The sequence below is a fragment of the Urocitellus parryii genome, chromosome 4 (assembly GCF_045843805.1).
Source record: "Urocitellus parryii isolate mUroPar1 chromosome 4, mUroPar1.hap1, whole genome shotgun sequence".
Lineage (NCBI taxonomy): Eukaryota > Metazoa > Chordata > Mammalia > Rodentia > Sciuridae > Urocitellus > Urocitellus parryii.
The window spans coordinates 136490380-136513409 of NC_135534.1; the positions used below are offsets into that span (position 1 = coordinate 136490380).

Below are 23030 nucleotides of genomic sequence, written 5' to 3' on the forward strand. Positions count from 1 at the left end.
ATAATGACCCTACTTTTCTTTGATAGGCTTTATCTGTCCTACTATGCTATAACTTTATCTTAATCTATTTAGTCAAATCCTGAGTTATGAAAAATAACTCTGTATACCTGTTAAGATCATAGATAATATGGTTTGAGTTCCCCCCCCCCCAGTACTAAGTTAGAATATTTCCCTTATAATCAGAAAATACTGGCTACATTCATTGGCTGTGCTTTGGAACACAATCTCTGGAAAAACTGTCATCTGCAAAAATAAGAAAGAGAAGGCCATGCACATAATAGTTTCTGCAACATGACGACATTCTAAAAACCAGAAATGATGTGTGAAAGATTAAAAAAAAAAAACAGCGAAAATGTATTTCCATCTACCCTGGTTAAATCTTCCTTGAAAATAGAGATAAGAAACAAAAGAAAAAAAGCCATTCCTTTTAGAAAATGAATCTTTAACCTAGAGGTTGGTTTATTTTGAAAAGGAATTAGATTCTGGAGCTACACACCACACATCCTAAATATAATGCAGTGGTTTCATCTCCTATCAAATATGTTTCTATGGCTTAATCAGAGAGAACAGTTAACAGGGAGCAACCCAGGGAAGGACTGATCTAACTCAGACATCAATAATTCATTTATCAGAAATAGAGTAGTGGTATGAGATGCCAGGAGACTGTTTTGTTTGTAGGGAGGTATTTTTTATTTTAAGCCCGTAAGAATACAAAGCTGATATGAATGAAGGCAAAGCTAACTCAGAAGACAAGGTTTTATGGTCTCTTCTCCTAGTGTTATTTCTTTAGCATCAGTTATTGGGGTTTGATATACCTCAAGTTATTGGGACTTCAAAAAGTGACAAGTAAAAAAATTTTATAACAACTTTTATACTTCAGAGGTTTTTCCATCACTCCAAAGCTTTGGCACCAGAAATGTAATCACAGGAGACTAACAGAGATCATTTGCATGAGGTTTTGAAGGTATACTATATATGCTCCATTAGCCCTGAAAATCCTTCAGGCATTAGAGTTTCTTACTGTCATCTCCAAGTTCAACCCATGAATAACCTGTATCATTTCATATTATACCCAAGCACTTGGCACAGAACCACTTCACACAGCAAGGTATCAATGAATACTTGTTGAATGGATGAACAAATACATCCAAGCATGAAGATTCCAAACATGCTCTGAAGCCACTCTTCTGATTGAGCAATGTGCAGACATTTGCATATCATATGCCTCAACTTCCTGATTCCAATGATGACTAGAGATTTCTCACATTCACCATCTTATTTCCAATTTAAGCCCTCATACTTCATGGAGGTAGGTGGGAAAAAACAGACTGCGGACTGAATGAGTCACACCTTCCAGCCCTTAAACAGAAAAATCTAAACTTCTAACCCTAGAAGAAAAAGACTTCCAAGTCTTAATTTAGATTTGAAATGTTCATATGCACACATATTTTGAGATAATTATAATTTTTAACTGATTATAAAGAATTAGGTATATGAGTAGAACACATAATTACAATGATAACAGTTATAATTATCTACTACTTATTATGTACTCAGCTTGGGGTTCTACACATTTTATTGTTATTCTTTAGATATAAGTATTTTTATATCATTTTAGGGATTAAAAAAATACCAAAGCCCAGAGTAATTAGACCCTAAGAATGATAAAGCAAATCACTCCAGGAGATCCAGGGCTAAAAGTCAATTCTTCCAAATTACAAACCCACTCGTAATTCCTAATGTTATGTGAGTTCTATCCAAACAGAATTATCCATTTATGGATCCACGCTTGAAGACAGATCTATCAATCATGTCTATCAATGTGGCCTCAAAGGCAGAGAGGATATTTTAACCACAAATGCCTGAATACATGCTTTTGATCAGTCAAGATAAAAAAAAAAAAAAACAGAGCTACTGAGAGGAGCTAAAGGGACATCAGGAGACAGCATAAACAGAGGTATGGAATGCTGGTTCGAAAATGCCATATTTCAGTGTCAAAACTACAAACCTAAGCACACATCTGGAACAATGCTGGGGTCCTCCAGCAAACTCCCACTGCACTCAATGAACCATGAAGAGTGCTTAGAATGGGTCAAAACAGGACACACTAGAACACCCTAGAGAGAGCATAACCTCAGGGATTCTTCATGAACAAAAGTCTTAAACAAAAGTCTTGGGGAGTGGCCAAGTTTTAAAGGAATCCTTACAAAGAACAAGGTTGTAAAAGAGAAGTGTGTAAAAGCCATCAAAGTTGGTCCTCAAAGAATGTCTATGCATAGACATCATGGTTAGCGAGGTTAGCCAGAGCACACACATCCTCGGAGAACAGTTGCCATCCCCAGTGAGAATTTCAAGGCGAAACCACCACACACAGGTTTAGATACATACAACTAGTTACAGGGATTAGCACATTGGTCTTAGGTTTCTACCTGTTCCTTTATATTCTGCACAAGAATTACTTTAGGTGTTAACATGATCTAGACTTTCTTATAGTTTTCCTGCTTCTCTTTTGACCATACAATTATTAATGTGATAAATTTAGTGAATTCTGCTATAATATATGCCTTAAAACACCAATTTTATCCATCCAACATGATTGATATAGACGGGAATATTCTGAGCATATGTGAAATCTGCATTTGTTTAGATAGGATTTTGTCACAGAAACTCTAGGTGAATGCAGAAAACATGCCCAGATGAACCGAACCTCATAGGAGTACATAAAACACAAAGAGCTATGCGTCTTAGAGGCACAGCAGTCCGCACTTAGCCACATCTGGTACTGCAACTTCTGTGTGTGCTCTGATAACCCTCCTCCCACTCCTCCCCATAATAACTGGCAAGCTATCATTCTTCTGACAAGGGCCATCCTGGGGTGGGAGACATCGCCCTCCATTCTGCTTAACTTTAACCTCTTTCTCTCTGCCTGTTGTATATTTTTCCCGTTTATTCTATGTCTTTTATTCTTGGTTTTCACATTGATCTCTTCTTCTCTTACTCTTTTTCTCTTGTACACAGGGCAGAAAGCAAATGAGAAGAGATATAATGAGCATACACTTCTACAGGCACACGTCAGGTTCTTGTTCATGGTTAAGGGCCACTTTTAAAGTAGTTTTAATTATTTCTTAACTACCATTTTAATAGATCCCTATCGTGTGTGTGTGTGTGTGTGTGTGTGTGTGAGAGAGAGAGAGACAGAGACAGAGAGACAGAGACAGAGACAGAGACAGAGACTGATGATGTTTGAATATTAGACTCCAACTCAATGTTTTCATCACTCTGTGTTTTAGGATTTGGCAGAGTGCTATTGTTTTTAGGAGTGCATATCAGGAATGCATATGTAGCATGACAGGAGAACAAACTATATATTGAAATTTATCAGTGTTATTTTTTATTATTACTATTTTTTGAAAAGTTTTAGATTCACAGCAAAACTGAGAGGAAGGCAGATATTTTCCATATTCCCACACATGCAAACCATTAGTGCCTTTTTAAGTACTGAGTGATTCAAGTCTCTTTTTCATTGTTTCATGCTAGTTTATAAATTAGGACAAAAAACATCAGCTCTTGTTGTCTGAAACTCTAACCCCTTGTGTAAAATTCACTCAACATTACAATCTAGACAATAACAATCAGGTCTGAAAGGAAACTATCCAGTTTAATTTAGCCACTTTCTTGTTTTGTCCGGAAGTTCTGGAAAAGTTTATATCAATTTGTATATTAAAGCTTTCACCACAGTCATATTAACTTGGTTGTTAATATTAACAAATAGCATATTTCTACAGCTACTTTGTTAAGACTTCTTTGTAGATGGGGAAAGAAAGCACATGCATAGTCACAATTTTTCTAGGTCATATGCTTTTATCTAAATGTATTGACTTACTTAAATACTACAAGCTGAGAAGTTTCCCCTAGAGGAAAAAAAAAAAAAGGAGATTGCAAATAGCACATAACAGATGAGCACGGCCATTTTCCTTACAACTTTTGTGATTCCAGACTAAAACAGGTAAATAAACATTCATATGAAAATATCCAAATCACAGCATTATCCTAGAGGAGCTTTTCAGTAAAAGTGGAGGGAATGTTAATTAATGTGATATACTGATTAGAAATACCAACTAAAAGAATCTGATTCGTTATAAGTAAGAAAAACAACTCACACTGACTTACTGAGGAATGTTAAAATAATCTATCATCTAATGGATGTACTATTTCATTCGCATTCACTAAAAACGAGTATAGGAACTAGAAAGTGGAAATGGGTCTCTTGGTTGTGGAAGGACATAAGAAAGGCAATGCATTCCCCAGATGGTAACAATTCTTCTAAGTGTTTCCTATATATTAGTGGAAACCTAATCACGGAGAAGGGAGCAAAGGAGAAACAAAATAATAAAGCCCCCGATAGCGGCCTCAAATGTAGTAGCCCATCAAATTTGTTGAATTTAGGAGAATCAAGTAACTCTCTTTGGGGGTACTTTTGCCTCTCCCATTAGCACCACTATCTTTAAACAAATGGGGTGAGGACGGTGAGGGTGATGTCCTCCAATTCAATTTTCAAGATATGGAAATGCTGAGGGCTCTCTCTGCAACCTTTCTTAATTTGTGAACCTCTCCTTTTTATTACTCAGAAACTTTGCTGAAAAGACACCTTTTCATTTTGCAGTAAATGAGGCCCATTGGTTACCAAGCCTTTCAAGAACATACTTCCCTTAGCAGGAGCAGAAAACCTAACTCCTGCCACCGCCCTTGACTTGAGCCTTACTTGTTCTCATTGCTTGCGTCGTAACGAGGCATTGGGTCCAAGTCATTCCCATTCACATCACAACTTGCCAGAGCATCCTATGGCCATGGAGGAGAGAGCGAGAGAAAAGAAATGGACAATCATTAATTAGCCAGTGACCAACGGGCTCCCGCAATCTGAAATACATTTCTGCCAGAGAGTAATTAGGTTAACTAATAACTCATGGTTCACTGGTGTCAGGATGCCTTAGGGAGGGTCTGCTGGTTTAGGAATTATCAATGCTTCATTTTCCCCCTCAGGGTGAAGAAGTGTTCAAAACAGACCAAGGAGATCCTGCTTCATTATGCCATTACTGTTCCCAGTGCACCTGGAATGACCCAGGTCATGAAATGTGTGTGTTTCAAACATGTCCTTTTCCACTAAGTACTCCTCAAACACCTGGAAGCAAAGTGATTTATTCTCCAGATTCACTCCCTATTCCTTACTTCAATTTTTGAACTTGTTAACTTCTTTATCATAATTAAGGATTTTAGAAGGCAAAAATTATTCATATATAATTGGCAAGCCAACTAAAAATCAATATTAGATATTTATTCCATTAAGTACCTTGGGACCCCTATTAAACATTTGTCTGCGTTCAGATATTGTATCTCCTATAAAAAAGGAAGCCTGTAATTCAGACTTTACTAATACTCAAGGGCTTATGGACTAACCAAAATGATGAATAAAGTTTTCTTATGCTGAGGTTACAAAATGAGGATACAGAACCTCCAAAACCGAAGTTAGATTTGTTTGCTTTTAAAAATACTTATGATGGGGTTGGGGTTGTGGTTCAGTGGCAGAGTGCTTGCCTCGCACATGTGAGGCACTGGGTTCGATCCTCAGCACCACATAAAAATAAAGAAACAAAATAAAGATTTTGCATCCGTCTATAGCTAAAAAATATTTTTTAAAAAATACTTATGAAAGGGATGGGGTTGTGGCTCAATGGTAGAACACTTGCCTAGCATGTGTGAGGCACTGAGTTCAATCCTCAGCACCACATATAAATAAATAAATAAAACAAAGGTCCACCAACATCCAAAAAATGTATTTTAAAAAATAGTCATGAAAAATTTCCAGAAACTATAAAGAATTTACTGGATCATTACCATTGTTCAAATTTATACCACCATAGACAGCTTACTTTAAGATGTTTGAAATTTCCTTATGCCTTATGATTCCTAGTGTCAATGTTTGCAAAATCTTTATTTTCTGTATTTATCAAAAGGCTCATGTTTCTGAAATAACTTTTAGTGCACAGAACTTGAAATGTTTGAGGGAATTCAGGAAAATATATTACGTGTAAAGCTGGTAAGCTTCTGCTTCCTGTACAAAGGGGGCCCTGTAACTGCTCTTTGTGGCCATGAAAACATGAAGGATTCTGCACTGACTCCAATATAACAATTTTAGTTATAAGAAAACAGAGGACTCAAACAGGTTAATTTCTACCTTGTTTTTGAATGAACCAAACAAAAACTGGAACCCGGGTCTTCTGATACCTCCTCTGGTATGTTTTCCCTACTCCCCTCCAGCTCCAACATAAGAACTCAGAGGGAACCAGCACTGCTAATTATACAGGTAATTTTAGAGAATTTTCTTTCAAGGGAAAATAAGAAAAAAGGTAAAGATTGCAATCACATTAAGTGAAGGCTTTTCATATATAATCAAAAGTAGATGTCTGCAGGGGGGGAACAGCAGCACACAGCAAAATCCTCCGTGCATGTGACGAGAAAGACATCTCTGCTGAAGCATAGGCAGCCACAGTTCTGATTCTATATCTGACCTTGGATTACTCCCTTCAGTCTTTATGCCTCAATTTCTTTACCCATCAAATGAGGAGATTAAATGGCAGTTCCTCTTAAGCTTCCAAATTCTGTGCTGTGGAGGTGGCTTGAATGCAGGGTGAGGATAGCCTGCTGTCACTCATCTCTTTTTGTTCAAAGGAGAACTAAATGAATCTGCAGTTCCTTCCTAAGAAGGGAGATTGACGATTCCTACAGACTACTGGGAGGCTAATCACTACTATCCTTAAAAGAGGAGAGGCAGAGGGGCTGTGATTGTGGCTCAGTGGTAGAGTATTTGCCCAGCACCTGTGAGGCAATGGGTTTGATCTGTAGCACCACATAAAAATAAATAAAATAAAGGTATTGTGTCCATTTACAACTAAAAAGTTTAAAAGCAAAAAACAGTAGAGGAGCGAAAGAAAGGTACCAGCAAAATAACTTGAGAATAATTTAAGTCTACTTTTTTTTTTCCCATAAAAGAAACAAAAGATGTCACCTGGCTGGTTGGCTGAATGGTTGAGAAGAGCAGGTGTTGCTGGTAGCAGATGGTGTTGGTGGTGGAGTTTCTGCTCCCTGATTACTTTCTTTTTGTAGGCCACAGTATCAAGGGCACCCAAAAGTGAAAAACTGTTATCTCACGCTTCCTGTACTTTAAGAGCTCACTTTTTACAAGAAAGAAGTAAAACACAGAGCCTATTGTATCTGTTGTTACATTGTTCAGTAGCAGTCCCCCTTTCTGATAATCCTAACATGGGTCCTCCTCCTTCCAAGGAGGGGAGACTTCCGACCGCAGCAAACACTCACATAGTTTTGCATCAGATCAGGATGGGTTCTCTCAATGCCATCGTCCAGGATGGTCACCACAATGTTCTTTCCTGTGTATCCTCTCTTCCAGGCTCCTTCAATATTCATATCTGATTGGCAGGGATGTGTGTTGTCACTGCAGTGCTGAAGAAAGAAGAAGACATGGCAGATTACTAAATAGTGAGGAGACAGGGGAACTACCCATTTGTTAAGACAACACATTAAATTAATAGCAATATGGTAGATTGCCTGGTAGCACAGAAGCAGGACTCCCAGCATAATAACAGGGGGAGGTGGGAAAGAGAGATGTGGGAAAGGCAAGTAAGAATCTGCCACCAGCTGCGATCTGTTCTGGTACCATAAATCCTTTGGAAAAACATAAAAATAAAGAACATCTCAAAAACGTCAGAAGGAAGATAGCATTTATTGTTAGCATGTATTAATGAGTCATAGTCATTGTAAAATTTCATTTATAAACCCAAACCAGGTAACTGAAGAACATATACTTTTATACTTAGCCAGGCACCTAGGAGCCAATTCAGCCGCACTGGAACTCACACAGGTGTCTTTTGTACAGTTAGCCAGAGATGTGCTACTATGAGAAACCCATGAATGAGAAAAAGTTTTCCAAACTTCTTTCACTAAATTAACAACGGCTGCTCTACCATAATGTATTAGGATAAATAGACTCAATCAGTAATACTTTAAGAAGGGGAAAAAATAGTGCAAAGTCCAGAAAAGTGCTCTACACAAGAAAATGCATGTGAAGGTTTCAAGGAGCAGGCTGTAAAACATGGAACCTTGCAGAAATGTCATTCTGCAATGGCTACAACGTACATCCATACTGAAAAGGAAATTAAGCCAGCAGCTTTTCCTGATACGATTTACTAGCAACTGTCCAACCCACACCATTGTTCCTTTAAAGTCCATCTCTTTGAAATATCCCCTCTGAGTGGTGCTGCTTTCCAGGTTCTTAAGGCTCCAGAGAGGAATTAAGGAAAAGAAATGTGCTGCTCTATGATGCCATGGCAACACCAGCCACCCCAGGCCTGTAGCCATTCACTCCTTTCCTCCTGTAACAAACAGTTCAGCATTTAGGGATGGCAAAGAATGCCAAGCTTTCTATGCCGTAAGCACAACAGAGACCCAACTGCCACTGATTCATTTAACACACACTTTATTGAGTGCCTACTACCAGGCCGTACAGCTTTGAACAAGGTACCTGACTGAGGTCCTTGGCCTAAAGGGCAGAACACAGAAAATAAAGGAGCAAATAAGTGATCTTGGTTTTTCCGTACTTAAAGAGGGTGCTATTGCGGTGAGTGATTGGGGGTCTCAGTATACTTCTTCAGGTGGGATGGTCAGAAAAAGGACTTCAGTCTCTGAGAAAGTGAAATTCGAGTGGAGACAAGACTAATGAGAAAGAGGTGGTCTGCCCAAGAACCTGGGGGCAGGCATCCTGTAGGCAGTGAAAAACTGTTATCTCTCGCTTAGTGAGAAACAAGGTGATTATTTCTGGAAAGAACAGTGCAGAAGAATGCAGCCTAGAGATGGAGGCAAGGCTGGATCACTGAGGGCTTTGTTGGCCATGACTGGGCTTTGATTCTAGGTAAACCCCCAAGAGAAGCTCCTTTCTTTCCAAACCTCTTCCCCGCAAATTGAATGCTAACCAGTGACAGATGCCTCCAGTGGTCTTGGACATGATTTTGTTCACTAAATAAGACAGAGTCTTATTGAATGCTATTAACACATTTGAATAGAATAAAAGATTCATTCTACAAAAACAGGGTACCCACGCATTCAAGACAGACATCAATTTCATAGGGAATACGACTTATATTTTTATGAAAATTGGCATGTTTTCTTACATCCTCACTTCTGATCCTGACACCTGAAGCCCTGTACATATATGCTTTGCTATCTACTTTACTGATCTGAATTCCTTTCCCTTCCTTCCTTCAGTTTTCTGGACACAACTCTGGACCCACCTCCTTTCACAAAGCCTTCTTTGGCTATTTTATCTTTTCCTCTTCTTTGACCTTAGGAACACACATGTGTGCCCATGCATACATACATGCATGCACACTGCTCTACACAATTCAACTTCTTCTAGCTAAATTCCAAAGAACTATTGATGGTGTGTGAATTCTGTCTCCCTGACTGAATAAAACTAAGTCTAATCTAGGATTTTCGAAATGCTGGTTAACTATAGATCAGAAAAGAGGGCATATTCTCAACTTTACTTCCAAGCCATTACACTGACTGCTTTCACCTCTTCAGAGACACCCAGCCCCCTAATGCTCTGTTAACAGAATGATCATAAACAATGGTGTCAATTTCTGAAATACCTACTTTTTTCAGAAGTCTGACTCTGGCCAAGAGTGTGGCTTTTCCTCAGCAAATATTTTAATTTAACACAAAGCAACATTGACAGGTTTCCATTTCATTTTCTTTTCAAAACCTACTGTGACCACCTGTGCTATCGATTGTGACAAGGAGTAATGTTAATGTGGCCAAGAGGTGGGCTGGAGGAAGGAAATGCACAGGAAATGGGTAGCCCACAAATGCGATAACCGTCCTGGGGTGGAGGGACGCTGCCTGAAATTGTAATTATGAAAACAGAAGAAAGCCAGTGTCTATGGAAAACATGTGTGTTAAAACTGAAGCAACTAGTTTTCCTTTTTCCACCTCTGGTTTTATTGAATCTGATTTTACCATTAAATATTCTGGTACCACTTTTTTTTTTTTTAACAAATCCACCACCATGGTATTAGTGGGAGGTGAAGGAGAGGAAATATCTCATGGAAAAATTCATTTAGATGATCTTATACAGCAGGTGGCCCAAATATCAAAAGTAAAGAGTTAATCAAAGCCTAGAGTGCTTCTTGCAAATAAGTAATACATCCGAGGACACTTAAATCAGAACACGTAAATGCTCAAGGTGAAATTCGTTTGATTTTTGGTGCTAAGATTGAACTCAGGGTAGCTCTACCACAGTTACATCCTCAGTCCTATTTATTTTTTATTTTATTTTGAGACAAAGTCTCATTAAGTTGCTAAGGCTGACCTTGAACTTGCGACCCTCCTGCCTCAGCCTTCTGAGTTGCTAGGATTATAGGTCTATGCCATTGCACCCAGCAGAACCTTAGACTTTTAACACATTTCCAGTGCTCCAGGCTTCCAAATGTGTTTCTAATGTTGTTTCATGTACCCAAGATATGTAGAGAGGAAAGACTATGGAAAATACTGATGTCTCTCAAAACTGACCAAAGACAGGAGTGAATTCATCATTTCCTCTACTGTCTGATTAAAACGGTCTTTAAACTGAACCTTATTCACTTGCCAGGAATCCATGTGATGGCAGCCACCCAAAGGTAGATGAAACACATATGGACCACGATTCCCTCATCCATGGTCAACCACACTGAGAAATGTCTGCTGGGGTTGGAACTAAAGACTGGCAGCTGAAACTGTGTCACCATCTATGCAGCCCCATAGGGGCCAGTCAGGAACTTCAGAACATTGACAATGGAAAAAAAAAATATGTATGTCTACAGGATATGCAAGATAAATATAGTAAATGTATGCACCTTCAATTCTGAATAATGTGCTATATTTCAATAATGATCTATGCCTAGAAGATGAAGTATTTGGAAACAACATTGGGAGTAAAAAACAAAATATCCTGCAGAAACAATGGCTATCACCAAGGTCTCCCACTTTCTTACCCATAAAAGCTTTTAGGCCTTTTAGGAATGCAATTTTAAAGAGCTGATTCTGTAATTTTAAGAAACTGGCTTTTTCCCTACCAGGGTTACGAGCTATTCTGCTTATAAATGACTATGGGCGAGTCCACATCTCTCATGTCTTCATAAACATTCTACAGTGTTTGCTCAATGAAAGAACAGTTTATTAAACACCTGTTATGTTCTCGCTATCGTTTTCTTTAGACTAAGGGGAGGGGAAAATATTCAACATCATTCTTTTTCAACTTCCATAAGTTCTGAAGTCTGAGGGCTTCCAAAGAACAGCCCTTTGGCAGGGGTGGCAGGATGAAGGGGTGCTATAAATCAAACTCAGGGCCTTGTACATGCTATGCAAGCACTGTACCACTGAGCTGTACACCTCTGGCCCTCAAACTGCCATTTGTATGCTGTCAGTATCTGCTAACTTTGAAAACATCTGCTGTTCATTATTATACAGTAGCTCATAAGAATGCATCCCTGACTATGCAATATTAGTAAGAAAATAGAACTACATGCACAAAAATCTGTTCCAAATACAAATTAAGAAACAGAACAAGTCAATTCAGTAAAAATATATACATATATATTTGAAAATTTTCATAAAATTTGGAGCTTAAGAGATGTAGAAAATAGAATTGATATTAATTATTAACATAACTGCAGTGGCCTGGGCTTCTAAATATGTGAAAATATAACTAATGTCTACTAGGTCCTTACCATGGCCAAGCATTTCACTAATCAGTGTATGTGGATAGCACCATTGAAGACTTAGGACAACCATTTGAAAGAGGTGTTTTCATTATATGCTTTCAACAGATAAAGCAAATGAGACTTAATCAATGTATGTAACGTTCTGGAATTCAAATGCATGGTCAATAGTGGAACTGGAATTCAGACTCAAGCCATCTGACACCAGGGCACAGGACTATGGAAAGTTTAAGGCAAAAAATTGAAACAGAAAGGGCTTAGAGCAGGGTCAAACATTCAAATGATGGGATAAGGAGTGAACATTGGAGAACACATCTCCAGTAATCAAAATATCTAATGTATGAAATATGATATGTCAAGAGCTTTGTAATGTTTTGAACAACCAATAAAAAAAAGAAAAGAAAAAAAAATAATGGAAACAGAATTTTAAAAAAAGCTGAAATCTCACTGGCTTTAGCAGGATGACAGTGCATTCGAGGGATAGAGTAGAATATAGTCAGATAAGACCTTAGAGATCTTCTTCATTTTCCTTATTCTTTTTTTTTTTTTTGGTACTACATCTCTCTTAGGAAATGCCAAGTTTTTATATGACTACTTCCAATAACATAAAGTTCACTTCTTTATTCAATGACCAATGATATGTTAGTACATCTAGTCTTAAAAAAAAAAAAAAATAGCTCCTGGGCTGGGGTTGTGGCTCAGTGGTAGAGCACTTGCCCAGCATGCCTGAGGCATTGGATTCAATCCTCAAAACCACATTAAAACAAAAACATCTAAATAAACAAAATAAAGGTATTATGTCCATCTACAACTAAAAATATATATTTTTTTAAAAAATAGCCCCCATTTGCACTGTTTACCAACTACCACGGTATAAATACTCACATCATGACTAGTTGTAAACCAACACAATCACACAATTCCTGAATGTGCAACACAAATCTTCCATGAGCTGTTAGAAGGTGGGACCTTCATAGCCCTGGAAGCAGCCCACTATGGGTTAGTTCTGCTCCATTTCTGATGAGATCTGATCTCTGCTTCCCAGTACTTGGGAATCACTGGGAAGCACCTAAGCTTAGCACTCCCTTTGTGTTTTCAGGCAATTATTTCACTCCTTCTCATATTTGCAAAAGTCATTCTTCAATCTTTCTTTCTCAAGTTTACCTAAACCTTTGTGAAGCTTCTGAATCTTTGTGAGGAAGGTCCTAGCTGAGTGGGCTCTCCATCAGGTGTATGGAGCAGAGACCCTGGGTCTCCAGAACTGTAGATGTGTACAGGTGCATGATAATCTATACTAAGCTTGGTTAGGGTCTAAGTTTTTTACTACTACCTCTACAGGCCAGTTTGGTAGACTTCAAATCACAAAAATGCCCTGACCAAAACAGATCCAAAGATAATTGTTCAATTTGTGGTTTATGCAGAAATTCCAAGGGAGGCTAGTATGTTTCAACAATACCAACTCCAACAGAGCAGCTGAGGATGTGAGCTAAGGGAAGCAGGCAGAGGAGAGTTTTCATTCCACCTCTACTTCTTTCCAGCTTCAAAATCCTAAAATCCTAAAACTGATCTGTCCTTTGAACAAGAGAATAGTCATGAAGATGAGAGAAGACAAAGTACAAAACAAATAGCTGCTGTTGGTGTGATCGTGCTGTGGCTGATGACAGCACGTGCATGGGAGTCATCATAATTTAGGGAGGAAAACCTTAGTTGAAAAATAAAATAAAATAAAGAGGAGAGATAGTTTATTGTAAAAGAACAAGATGATTTTTCCTCTTTGTCTGGAGAGTTACATTAGACAACCTTGAAAGGGCAATTGATCTGTTTGTGAAAGATAGCAGGAATGACCTTAATGTTCGGGGTCTTGAGCTAGGTTGGGGGAAGGAGAATAGGGTTGGGGTACTCAAAGAAAGAACAGTTCTAATTGCCTTTGTTGTCAAGATTGGTGCCTCCCACCAATCATCCTGTTTTACCCCATATACTGCTTGAAGCATGGTTCCCACCTACTATAATACAGGTTTGTTGGTTTGGTATTGGGGATTGAACTCAGGGGAACCTAACCACTAAGCCACATCCCCAGCCCTTTTTGTATTTTATTTAATTAGAGACAGGGTCTCACTGAGTTATTTAATGCCTCACTTTTGCTGAGGCTGGCTTTGAACTCACAATCCTCCTAGCTCAGCCTCCTGAGCCACTGGGATTACAGGCAGGTGCCACCATGGCCCAGCTACAGTAAGTTTTGACAAAGGATCATTTCTCAAGTTATAAGAAGTTTAGCTTGTCCCACATAAAACCAAGGAAACATCAAAAAGTAGTGGGTATTGGGAGAACGAGGCTGTGGTATACATGATATGCTTATATACAAGAAAACAGAACAAATGCAGTTCCCAAACTCTACTTTAATTGAGGATCAAGAAATTAAAGTGAAGCTGGCAAAGGATAGCCGGATGGTTTTTAGATTGAGTTAAGTGGACGTTTCCATTTTGTGATCCTCTGAATCTTTCAAAATCTGACCCCTCTTGAATTAGAAACTTGCATTCTGAAAGGTACTTAACAGAACCAATAAGCCAACATGATAAACCAACAAACATGTCTATCTCCTTTAAAGAATCTTTACATGTCTCATATCAGTGTTTAGATAACTGGTTTCAGTTTTTTCACCTGGCCATGGGTAACTAATGGGTAACTAGCATCTCTAAAATTTAGGGGACATTGTTTGGCACTAAGAACAAACTTACCTTGAACATGTATAGCCTTCTGCACCTGCCAAGTTCACATTATTATCAAATACCTCAGGTACAACAACAGAGTCAAGTTTTGGCTATCTGAGTTTGAAACCTCTGCATCCTTCGCTACTGTAATCTTTCCTTCTCACCACATGCAGGTCCCTCGACTTGCCACGAACACTGTTCATGTTGTCAAGAACTCGAAGTCTAGCCCATGTTACAGACAAACAAGCTCTTATAAAAGCACATGCCAGGCAGTATAATGGGGGTTGTCAGGGTACTTTAGTAATAGGGAACCCAATCAGAGGGAAGTGTGAGAAGGCTGAGAGAACACAGCATTGAACCTAAACCCCCAAATATGACTCGACTCAAAAAATGACAAGTGAGGGAAGAAGAGGCTGTGTTCTACCCTGGAAAGGGTATGCACTGATCAAAGACAGACTGAGAGTCAACAGAACTAAAAAATAAAAATAAAAAATCAGTACTTGTTATGGTTTAGATAGGTGGGATCCACCAAAAGCTCCTGTGTGAGACAATGCAAGAAAGTGTAGAGGTGAAATAATTGGATTATGAGAGCTTTAACCCAATCAGTGCATTAATCCCCCTAGTCACCAGGGATTAACTGGTGACTACAGGCAGGTAGGGTGTGGCTGGGGGAGGTGGGGCCAAGGGGTGTGCTTTGGGAGTATATATTTTGGCCTTGTTAAGTACAGCTCTCTCTGCTTTGGGGTGTGATTTCTTGAGCTGCTTCCCTCTCCCACACCTTTTCACCATGATGTTATACCTGGCCTTAAACCCTTAGGAATGAAGTCAGCCATCTATGGATTAAGACCTCTGAAACCATGAGCCTGCCCCACCAAAAAAATTTTCTTTTTTAAAATTGTTCTTGTCAGGACTTTTGGTCACAGCAACAAAAAAGTAGACTAAAACAGTATCGCTGGAGGGTGCAGAGTGAAAGAGGTGACATGGAAATTGAGAAAAACACAAAGAAATAAGACAGAGAGGCACATAGGGAGTGCTTCCCACACAGCCAAAGGTAAGCAACGTGTGAAATTATCAGTTTGAGAGAAGCAAAGTGATCCGGAAAGGTAAGAGAAAACAGTCCATCAAGTTGATGCAGCTTATCTAGAAGAGAAATGCTGGCCGAACCTGTGGGGAAGAAAGGCCATGGGGACCCTTAAAGGTATCAAATATGTGATGCTAAAGCATATACTCAAATCCCCTGAATTCAGCAGGACATTTCAAGTCCAGTGCATTTTTGCTCACCTCCTAACAATTCTCACATCAGTAATCTCTGACTAGACCTGTGTATGATCTTCCCAGTGAAATTAAAAGGCACTTGGAATGGAGCCTGGGTTATACATCTTCAAATCTTTAGAGTTCTCATAAATGAATTCAGCAAAGGAGCAGGATATAAAATTAACCCCCATAAACCAATTGCATTCCTACATATCAGTGAAGAACCAGCTGAAAGAGAAATTAGAAATCAACTGAAACTATTCCATTGACAAGAGCCTCAAAGAAAATAAATATTTGGGAACTAATCTAACAAAAGAGGGGAAAGACCTCTATAATGAGAACTACAGAACACTTTGAAACCACAGAACACAATTTGAAAGAAATTCAAGAACTTAGAAGATGGAAAGGTCTCCCCTGCTACTGGATAGGCAGAATTCATATTGTCAAAATGGCCATACTACCAAAAGTGTTATACAGGTTTAATGCAATTCCTATTAAAATTCCAATGATGTTCTTCATAGAAATAGAAAAACCAGTCGTGATATTCATTTAAAAAAATAAGAGACCCAGAATAGCTAAAGTAACCTTCAGCAAGAAAAGTGAAGCAGGAGGCATCACAGTACCAGACTTCAAATCACACTGCAGAGCTATTGTAATAAAAATGGCATGGTATTGGCACCAAAACAGACAGAAAGACCAATGGTACAGAATAGAAGAAACAGAGACAAACCCACACAAATACAGTTATCTCATACTAGACAAAGGTGCCATAAACATACACTGAAGAAAAGATATCCTCTTCAACAAATGGTGCTGGGAAAACTGGAAATCCATATGCAGCAATATGAAATTAACCCCTATTTCTTAAGCTGCATAAAACTCAAGTGAAATCAAGAATCAATAAATGGGTTGTATCAAACTAAAAAGCTTCTTCACAGCAAAGGAAATCATCAAGAACATGAACAGAGAGCCTACAGAATGGGAGAAAATCTTTGCCACCTGTACCTCAGATAGAGCATTAAGTCTCCAGGTTATATAAAGAAGTCACAAAACTTAACACACACACAAAAATAAATATCCCAATCAATAAATTGGTAAAAGAACTGAATAGACATTCATAAAAGAAGAAATATGAATGGTCAAAAGTATATGAAAAAATGTTCAACATCTTTAGCAATTACCAAAATACACATTAAAAGTACACTAAGATTTCATCTCAATCCAGTCAGAATGGCAATTACCAAGAATACAAGTAACAATAAATGTTGGCAAGGACGTGGGGGAAAAGGTACACTCACACATTGTTGGTGGGGCTGCAAATTGGCGCAACTACTCTGGAAAGCAGTATGGAATTTCCTCAGAAAACTTGGAATGGAACCATCATTTGGACCAGTTACCCCTCTCCTTGGCATATACCCAAAGGACTTGAAATCAGCATACTAAAGTGACATAGCTAGATCAATGTTCATAGCCAATCCCCACAATAGCTAAGCTATGGAATCAACCTACATGCCCTCTGGCAGATGAATGGATAAAGAAAATGTGGTACCTATACACAATGGGATATTACTCAGTGTTATGTTTGGATGTGAGGTGTCCTCAAAGCTCACAGATGAGACAATGCAAGAATGTTTGGAGGAGAAATGACTGGGTTATAGCCTTAACCTAATTGGTGAATTAATCCCCTGACAGGAGGAGTTGTAACTGAAGAGGTGGGGTGTGGCTGGAGGAAGTGGTTTAGTGGGGGTGTGGCTTTGGGGTATATATTTTGTATCTGGAGAATAGAAACTTTGACTCTCTCTGCTTTCTGGTCATGATGTGAGTTTCTTCCTGCTGTCACACTCTCTCACCATGATGTTCAGCCTTGAGAAATGGAGTCGGACGTCTATGGACTAAGACCTCTAACTGTGAGCCCCCTAAATAAATCTTTTCTCCTTTACAGTTTTTCTGATCAAGTCTTTTAGTCACAGGAGTGAAAAAGCTTACTAAAACACCCAGCCATAAAAAAAAAAAAAAGAATGAAATCATGCCATTTGTAAGTAAATGGATGAAAATGGAGACTATCATGCTAAGTAAAATAAGCCAATTCCCCAAAACCAGAGATGCAATGTTCTCTCTGATATGGTGATACTGACCCACACACAATAGGCAGGGGGGTGGGGAGTAGAGATTCACCAGATTGCACAGGGGGGAATAAGGGAAAGGAAGAGGGGATAGGAATGGGAAAGACAGGAGAATGAATTGATATAACTTTCATATGATGCTATATGAATACACGACCAGTGTGATTCCACATCAAGTACAACCACAAGAATTGGAAGTTATACTCCACGTACATATGATATGTCAAAATACATTCTACTGTCATGTAAAACTAAAAAGAATAAACAAAAATATTTTAAAAAATATTTAGAGTTCATAGTAAAAATACTCAAAAAGTCAGGAATTTATTTTTATTTTAAGGGGTGTGATGGTTGATTTTATATGTCAACCTGATAGGGCTAAGGGATGTCCCGACACCTGGTAAATACTATTTTTTGGTGTATCTGTGAGGATGTTTCCAGAAGACATTAGCATTTGAACAGACTGAGCAAAGTAGGGCTGCACTCACCAACATGGCTGAGCATCAGCCAACACTCTGAAGGCCTCCATATAATAGTCAGGCGAAGGTGAATTTGCTTTCTGTTTGAGTTGGCACATCCACCTTTCAATGCCCTTGCACATCAGTGCTTGATTCTTGGGCCTTCAGGTTTAGCCTGGGACTTACAACATTGGTTCCTGTGGTTTGCAGGCTTTTCAGATATGGTGTGGAATAGCTTTCCTAAGGCCTCCAGCTTGCAGACAGCAGGCCAGGAAACTTCTCAGCCTCCACAATTACATGTCAGTCACTCATGCTAAATCAATCTCTCTGCCATCTTTCTATCAGCACACACACACACACACACACACAGAGTCTTGACTCTCTTTCTTCGGAGAACCCTGACTGACAAAGAATTTTGAGAAAAAAGGCAGAAGTGAATTCTAAGTAAGGTAAAGCATAGAAGAGGATGACTGACATAGTCGACAAATAATGCAGATAACAGAAAAGGTACAAATAAGATCTAGAAATCTTCATTTTCTGCGCACTGGCTCATGATAGGGCACTTGCCTTTTCTCTTTGCCAATGAAAAGATTCATGAAAGAACACAGAAAATGTGCAGAGACTAAAGCCTTCAAGAGAATCACATAAGAGAAGATGACATTAATTTGGGAGTGCTGATTATTCTATGTGCCACTAATAGTGTTCAATACGGTTGGCATAAAAAGTCAGAAAAGGCGGATGTGGTGATGCACACCTAGAATTCCGGCAGCTCAGGAGGTTGAGGCAGGAGGATTGCATGTTCAAAATCAGCTGCAGCAACTTCATTAGGCCTTAAGCAACTTAACAAGACCCTGTCTCAAAATTATTAAAAAAGGAAGGGGCCCTGCTGGGGATATGTCTCAGTGGTTAAGCATCCCTGGGTTCAATCCCTGGTACTAAAAAAAAAAAAAAAAAAATGAAATCAGAAGAGATGCGACATGGTGCAGGTGAGTTATTACCCTATTACAGCCCTGTGAGATATTTCTTCTGGCAGGAGAGGAGCTGAGGGGTACAGGAATCTATTTTCTTTGGAAGAACACAGGGCATGATGATGAAATAAACATTTCTCAACTCTTCTCTGGTTTTCTGTAAATGGCTCAATTTGAATATTGTCTTTCCTTATAGTCGTGCAGCAAATTCTTCTGTGAGTTGAAGAGAAACTTAGTTTATCAAATGAGTTTCTTCTTGGCTATGAATCAAGAGCCAGATATTTCTTAATATACCACTCTCTCCGTAAATAGTGCAACTGGTAAATTAGTAAATGGTGCTTGCTTAGGGATGATCTCAATTAAAATGTTTTCCTTACGTGCCTATAAGCCACGAAACAATTCCTATGCTGAAGCTCATGAAAATGCATTTTAGAAGCAATGGAGTTGCATTATTTTAATAATTATAGGAACATTAACAGGAAGCAACCCTCATTCTTTTCTAATATGTAATATCTTCATTTATGTTGTTTACAAAATTCTGCTTGCACAGAACTCTTCATCCTCATGGTCCCCTCTGCATAAATTTGCTCAGAAACTCCTGCTTTGTTTATTCACCAAGGGCTCCGAACTGGTGCTAATAGAATGGAGAATGTTTTCCTTTCTTTAAAATGAGCAGAATGCACTATGTTCTGGAAAAGCACAACCAACTGGTTTCATAACTTAAAAGTCCTACTACTTTTATTGTTTTCAAAGTCACAAAAGAATTTTTATAACACAATGATAGAAAACAACCTTTTTCTTCCTTCTTTTCTTTTTTTTAATTGTTTTTTTTTTAGTTACACATAACAGTAGAATCCACTTTGACATAATTATAGGAGCATTGAATAGATCTTATTGTAATTCAGACCCCAGTACCGCTCCTTCCCATCCCCTCTCCCTACCCCCTGCTACCCACTCTCTATTGATCTTTCTGCCATTCACCCATAGTTATTATTATTTGTTTAAATGAATTTCTTGTGGTTGTAGCGTATTCATACATGTACACAGGAAAGTTGTATCTTCCCTTTTCTTATCCCTCTTCCTTCCCTTCATTTTCCTTTGTCTAGTCCACTGAACTTCTATCCACCTACCCCTTATTTTAGGTTGCCTCTACGTATCAGAGAAAAAATTTTGCCTTTGGTTTTGGGAGACTGGCTTAGCACATATTCTCCAGTTCCATCCATTTACCGGCAAATGCCATATTTTTGTTCTTCTTTATGGCTGAGTAATATTCCATTGTGTATTTATATCACATTTAAGTTATTTATTTGTTAATTTATTTATTTTAAAGTAGAATGCTTTTGACATATTGTACACAAACGGAGCACAACTTCTCATTGCTCTGGCTGTACATGGTGCAGAGTCACTCCAGTAGTATAATCATACAGGTATATAGGGTTATAATGTCATCTCATTCTACCTTCCTTCCCATCCCCACAATCCCACCCCTCCCCTGACTCCCCTCTACACAGTCAAAGTTCCTTCATTCTTCCCTATCCCCCTGCCCCACTATGGATCAGCATTCACTAATCAGAGAAAACATTTGGCTTTTGGTTTCAGGGAACTGGCTTATTTCACTTGGCATGATATGCTCTAGTTCCATCCATTTACCTGAAAATGCCATAAATTATTCTTATTTAAGGCTGAGTAATATTCCATTGTATATATGTACCACATTTTTTAATCCATTCATCTGATGAAGGGCATCTAGGTTGATTTCATAGTTTACCTATTGGAATCGAGCTGCTATAAACATTGATGTGGCTACACCACTGTAGTATGTTGATTTTAAGTCCTTTGGGTATAAACCATGGAGTGGGATAACTCAGTCAAGTGGTGGTTCCATTCCTAGTCTCCCCCTCTCCCAGGAATCTCCATGCTGCTTTCCATAGTGGTTTCACCAATTTGCAGTCATACCAATAATGGACGAGTGCACCCTTTTACCCACATCCTCACCAACGTTTATCATTACTTGTATTCTTGATAATTACCATTATGACTGGAGTGAGATAAAATCTCAATGTAGTTTTAATTTGCATTCTCTAATGGCTAGAGATGTTCAACATTTTTGATGTATTTGTTGACTGTTCATATTTCTTCTTTTGGGAAGTGTCTGTTTAGTTCCTTTCCCATTTATTGATTATGTTATTTGTTTGTTTGGTTTTTTTGTGTTAAGTTTTTGAGTTCTTTATATATCCTAGAGAATTATGCTCTGTCTGAGGTGCATGTGGCAAAGATTTTCTCCCATTCTTTAGGCTTTCTCTTCATGTTCTTTATTGTTTTCTTCACGATGAAGATTTTTAGTTTTATTCCCTCCCATTTATTGATTTTTGATTTTACTTCTTGTACTTTCAGAGTCTTGTTACAGAAATCATTTCCTAAGCCAATAGGGTGGAGTGTTGGGACTACATTTTCCTCAGGCAGGTGCAGGGTTTCTGGTGTGCTTCCCAGATCTTTGATCCACTTTGACTTTTGTGCCTGGTGAGAGATAGGGGTTAAATTTGATAATAACCTTTTCTAATGCTGGAGACACTTACAAGGTTGAAGAAGGGACCTCTGAACATCATTTGGAAATATCTGAATATGACTAATATCATTCATGTATATTACTTCACTAGTGACAATATTCTTATGGAAAATAATGTCAGAGGCAGCAATTTTTAAGTAAAGAAACAATCTATATTTCCATTAAATCAACAATGAAGAACAAGAAGATGCCTATATACAAGAAGATGCCTATATTCCAAACCTTCCATCATTCTGCAGTCAAGGTTTGACAACATAATTATCATCTCACAAAGATGGATGGATGGATGGATGGATGGATGGATGGATAAATGAACAGTCCAAAAGAGAGACAAAGAAAGAGAAAAATAATACACACAGGTTTACATTTTAATTTCTATCAAATTCTTATTGAATGCTGTACAACTTTCTGGATCTCTATGAAACTTCTGAACAATAAAGGCCATTTGAAGTTCATGAAATCAGCCTCTCAAACTAATAGCAACTGATAGACGAGGTGCTCTCAAAGGTTATTTTAAATCAGAACCAAGTCACAAGGTATCATGCTTAAGAAGTGGACACGGAGGGAGAGCAGAGGAAGAAAGGATCAATCAAGTGCACACCACAGTGAGGTGGTGTGTGTTCTAGTGATGCTCATGTGATGATCTGAGAGCCCTGTCCTTCCCAAGACTAAGAACCATCCCAACCTAGTAGAACACAGTTCAACCTGGTCACACTCAACATGGTCTTAAGCATTTAATAGTGGTTTCCTTAATTTTTCTTTCATAAAAAGACACTCAAGTAGCCACCCTTAAAGGGCAAAAAAAAAAAAGATTGATTATTGCATTTAAGTTATATACAAAAATAAAGAGGAAACAGAATTTCCAATGGGTCTTTCCAAGTTTTTTGAATTAGCGTCTTTCTAGATTTATGGGGTTACTGACTCGATTTCTGAGTATGCTCTACATCCGTTAACTTTCAAGACACCTATTTACAACTGTCCTGTGTATATGAATATATCACAATGAATCTCCACATCATGCACAACCCAAGACTAGGATCCTAATTAAAATAATATATACTCCATGTTTGTGCAAATATGTCGAAATATACTTTACTTTTATACACATATGAAAAGAACTAATAAAAT

At 38.3% G+C, this 23030-nt stretch overlaps 1 protein-coding gene across 4 annotated transcripts in view; it reads right to left on the reverse strand.

The window, feature by feature from the left end:
• Pcsk5 (proprotein convertase subtilisin/kexin type 5) overlaps positions 1–23030 on the reverse strand; it is a 427339-nt gene that overhangs the window by 293076 nt on the left and 111233 nt on the right. For all 4 annotated transcript variants that reach the window (XM_077797818.1, XM_077797817.1, XM_026394020.2 and 1 more), the window contains exons 4-5: positions 7372–7515; positions 4763–4839 (exon numbers count right to left, since the gene is read on the reverse strand). In XM_077797818.1, the coding sequence (XP_077653944.1) occupies positions 4763–4839; positions 7372–7515 (221 nt within the window). The remainder of the gene's footprint in view (positions 1–4762; positions 4840–7371; positions 7516–23030) is intronic.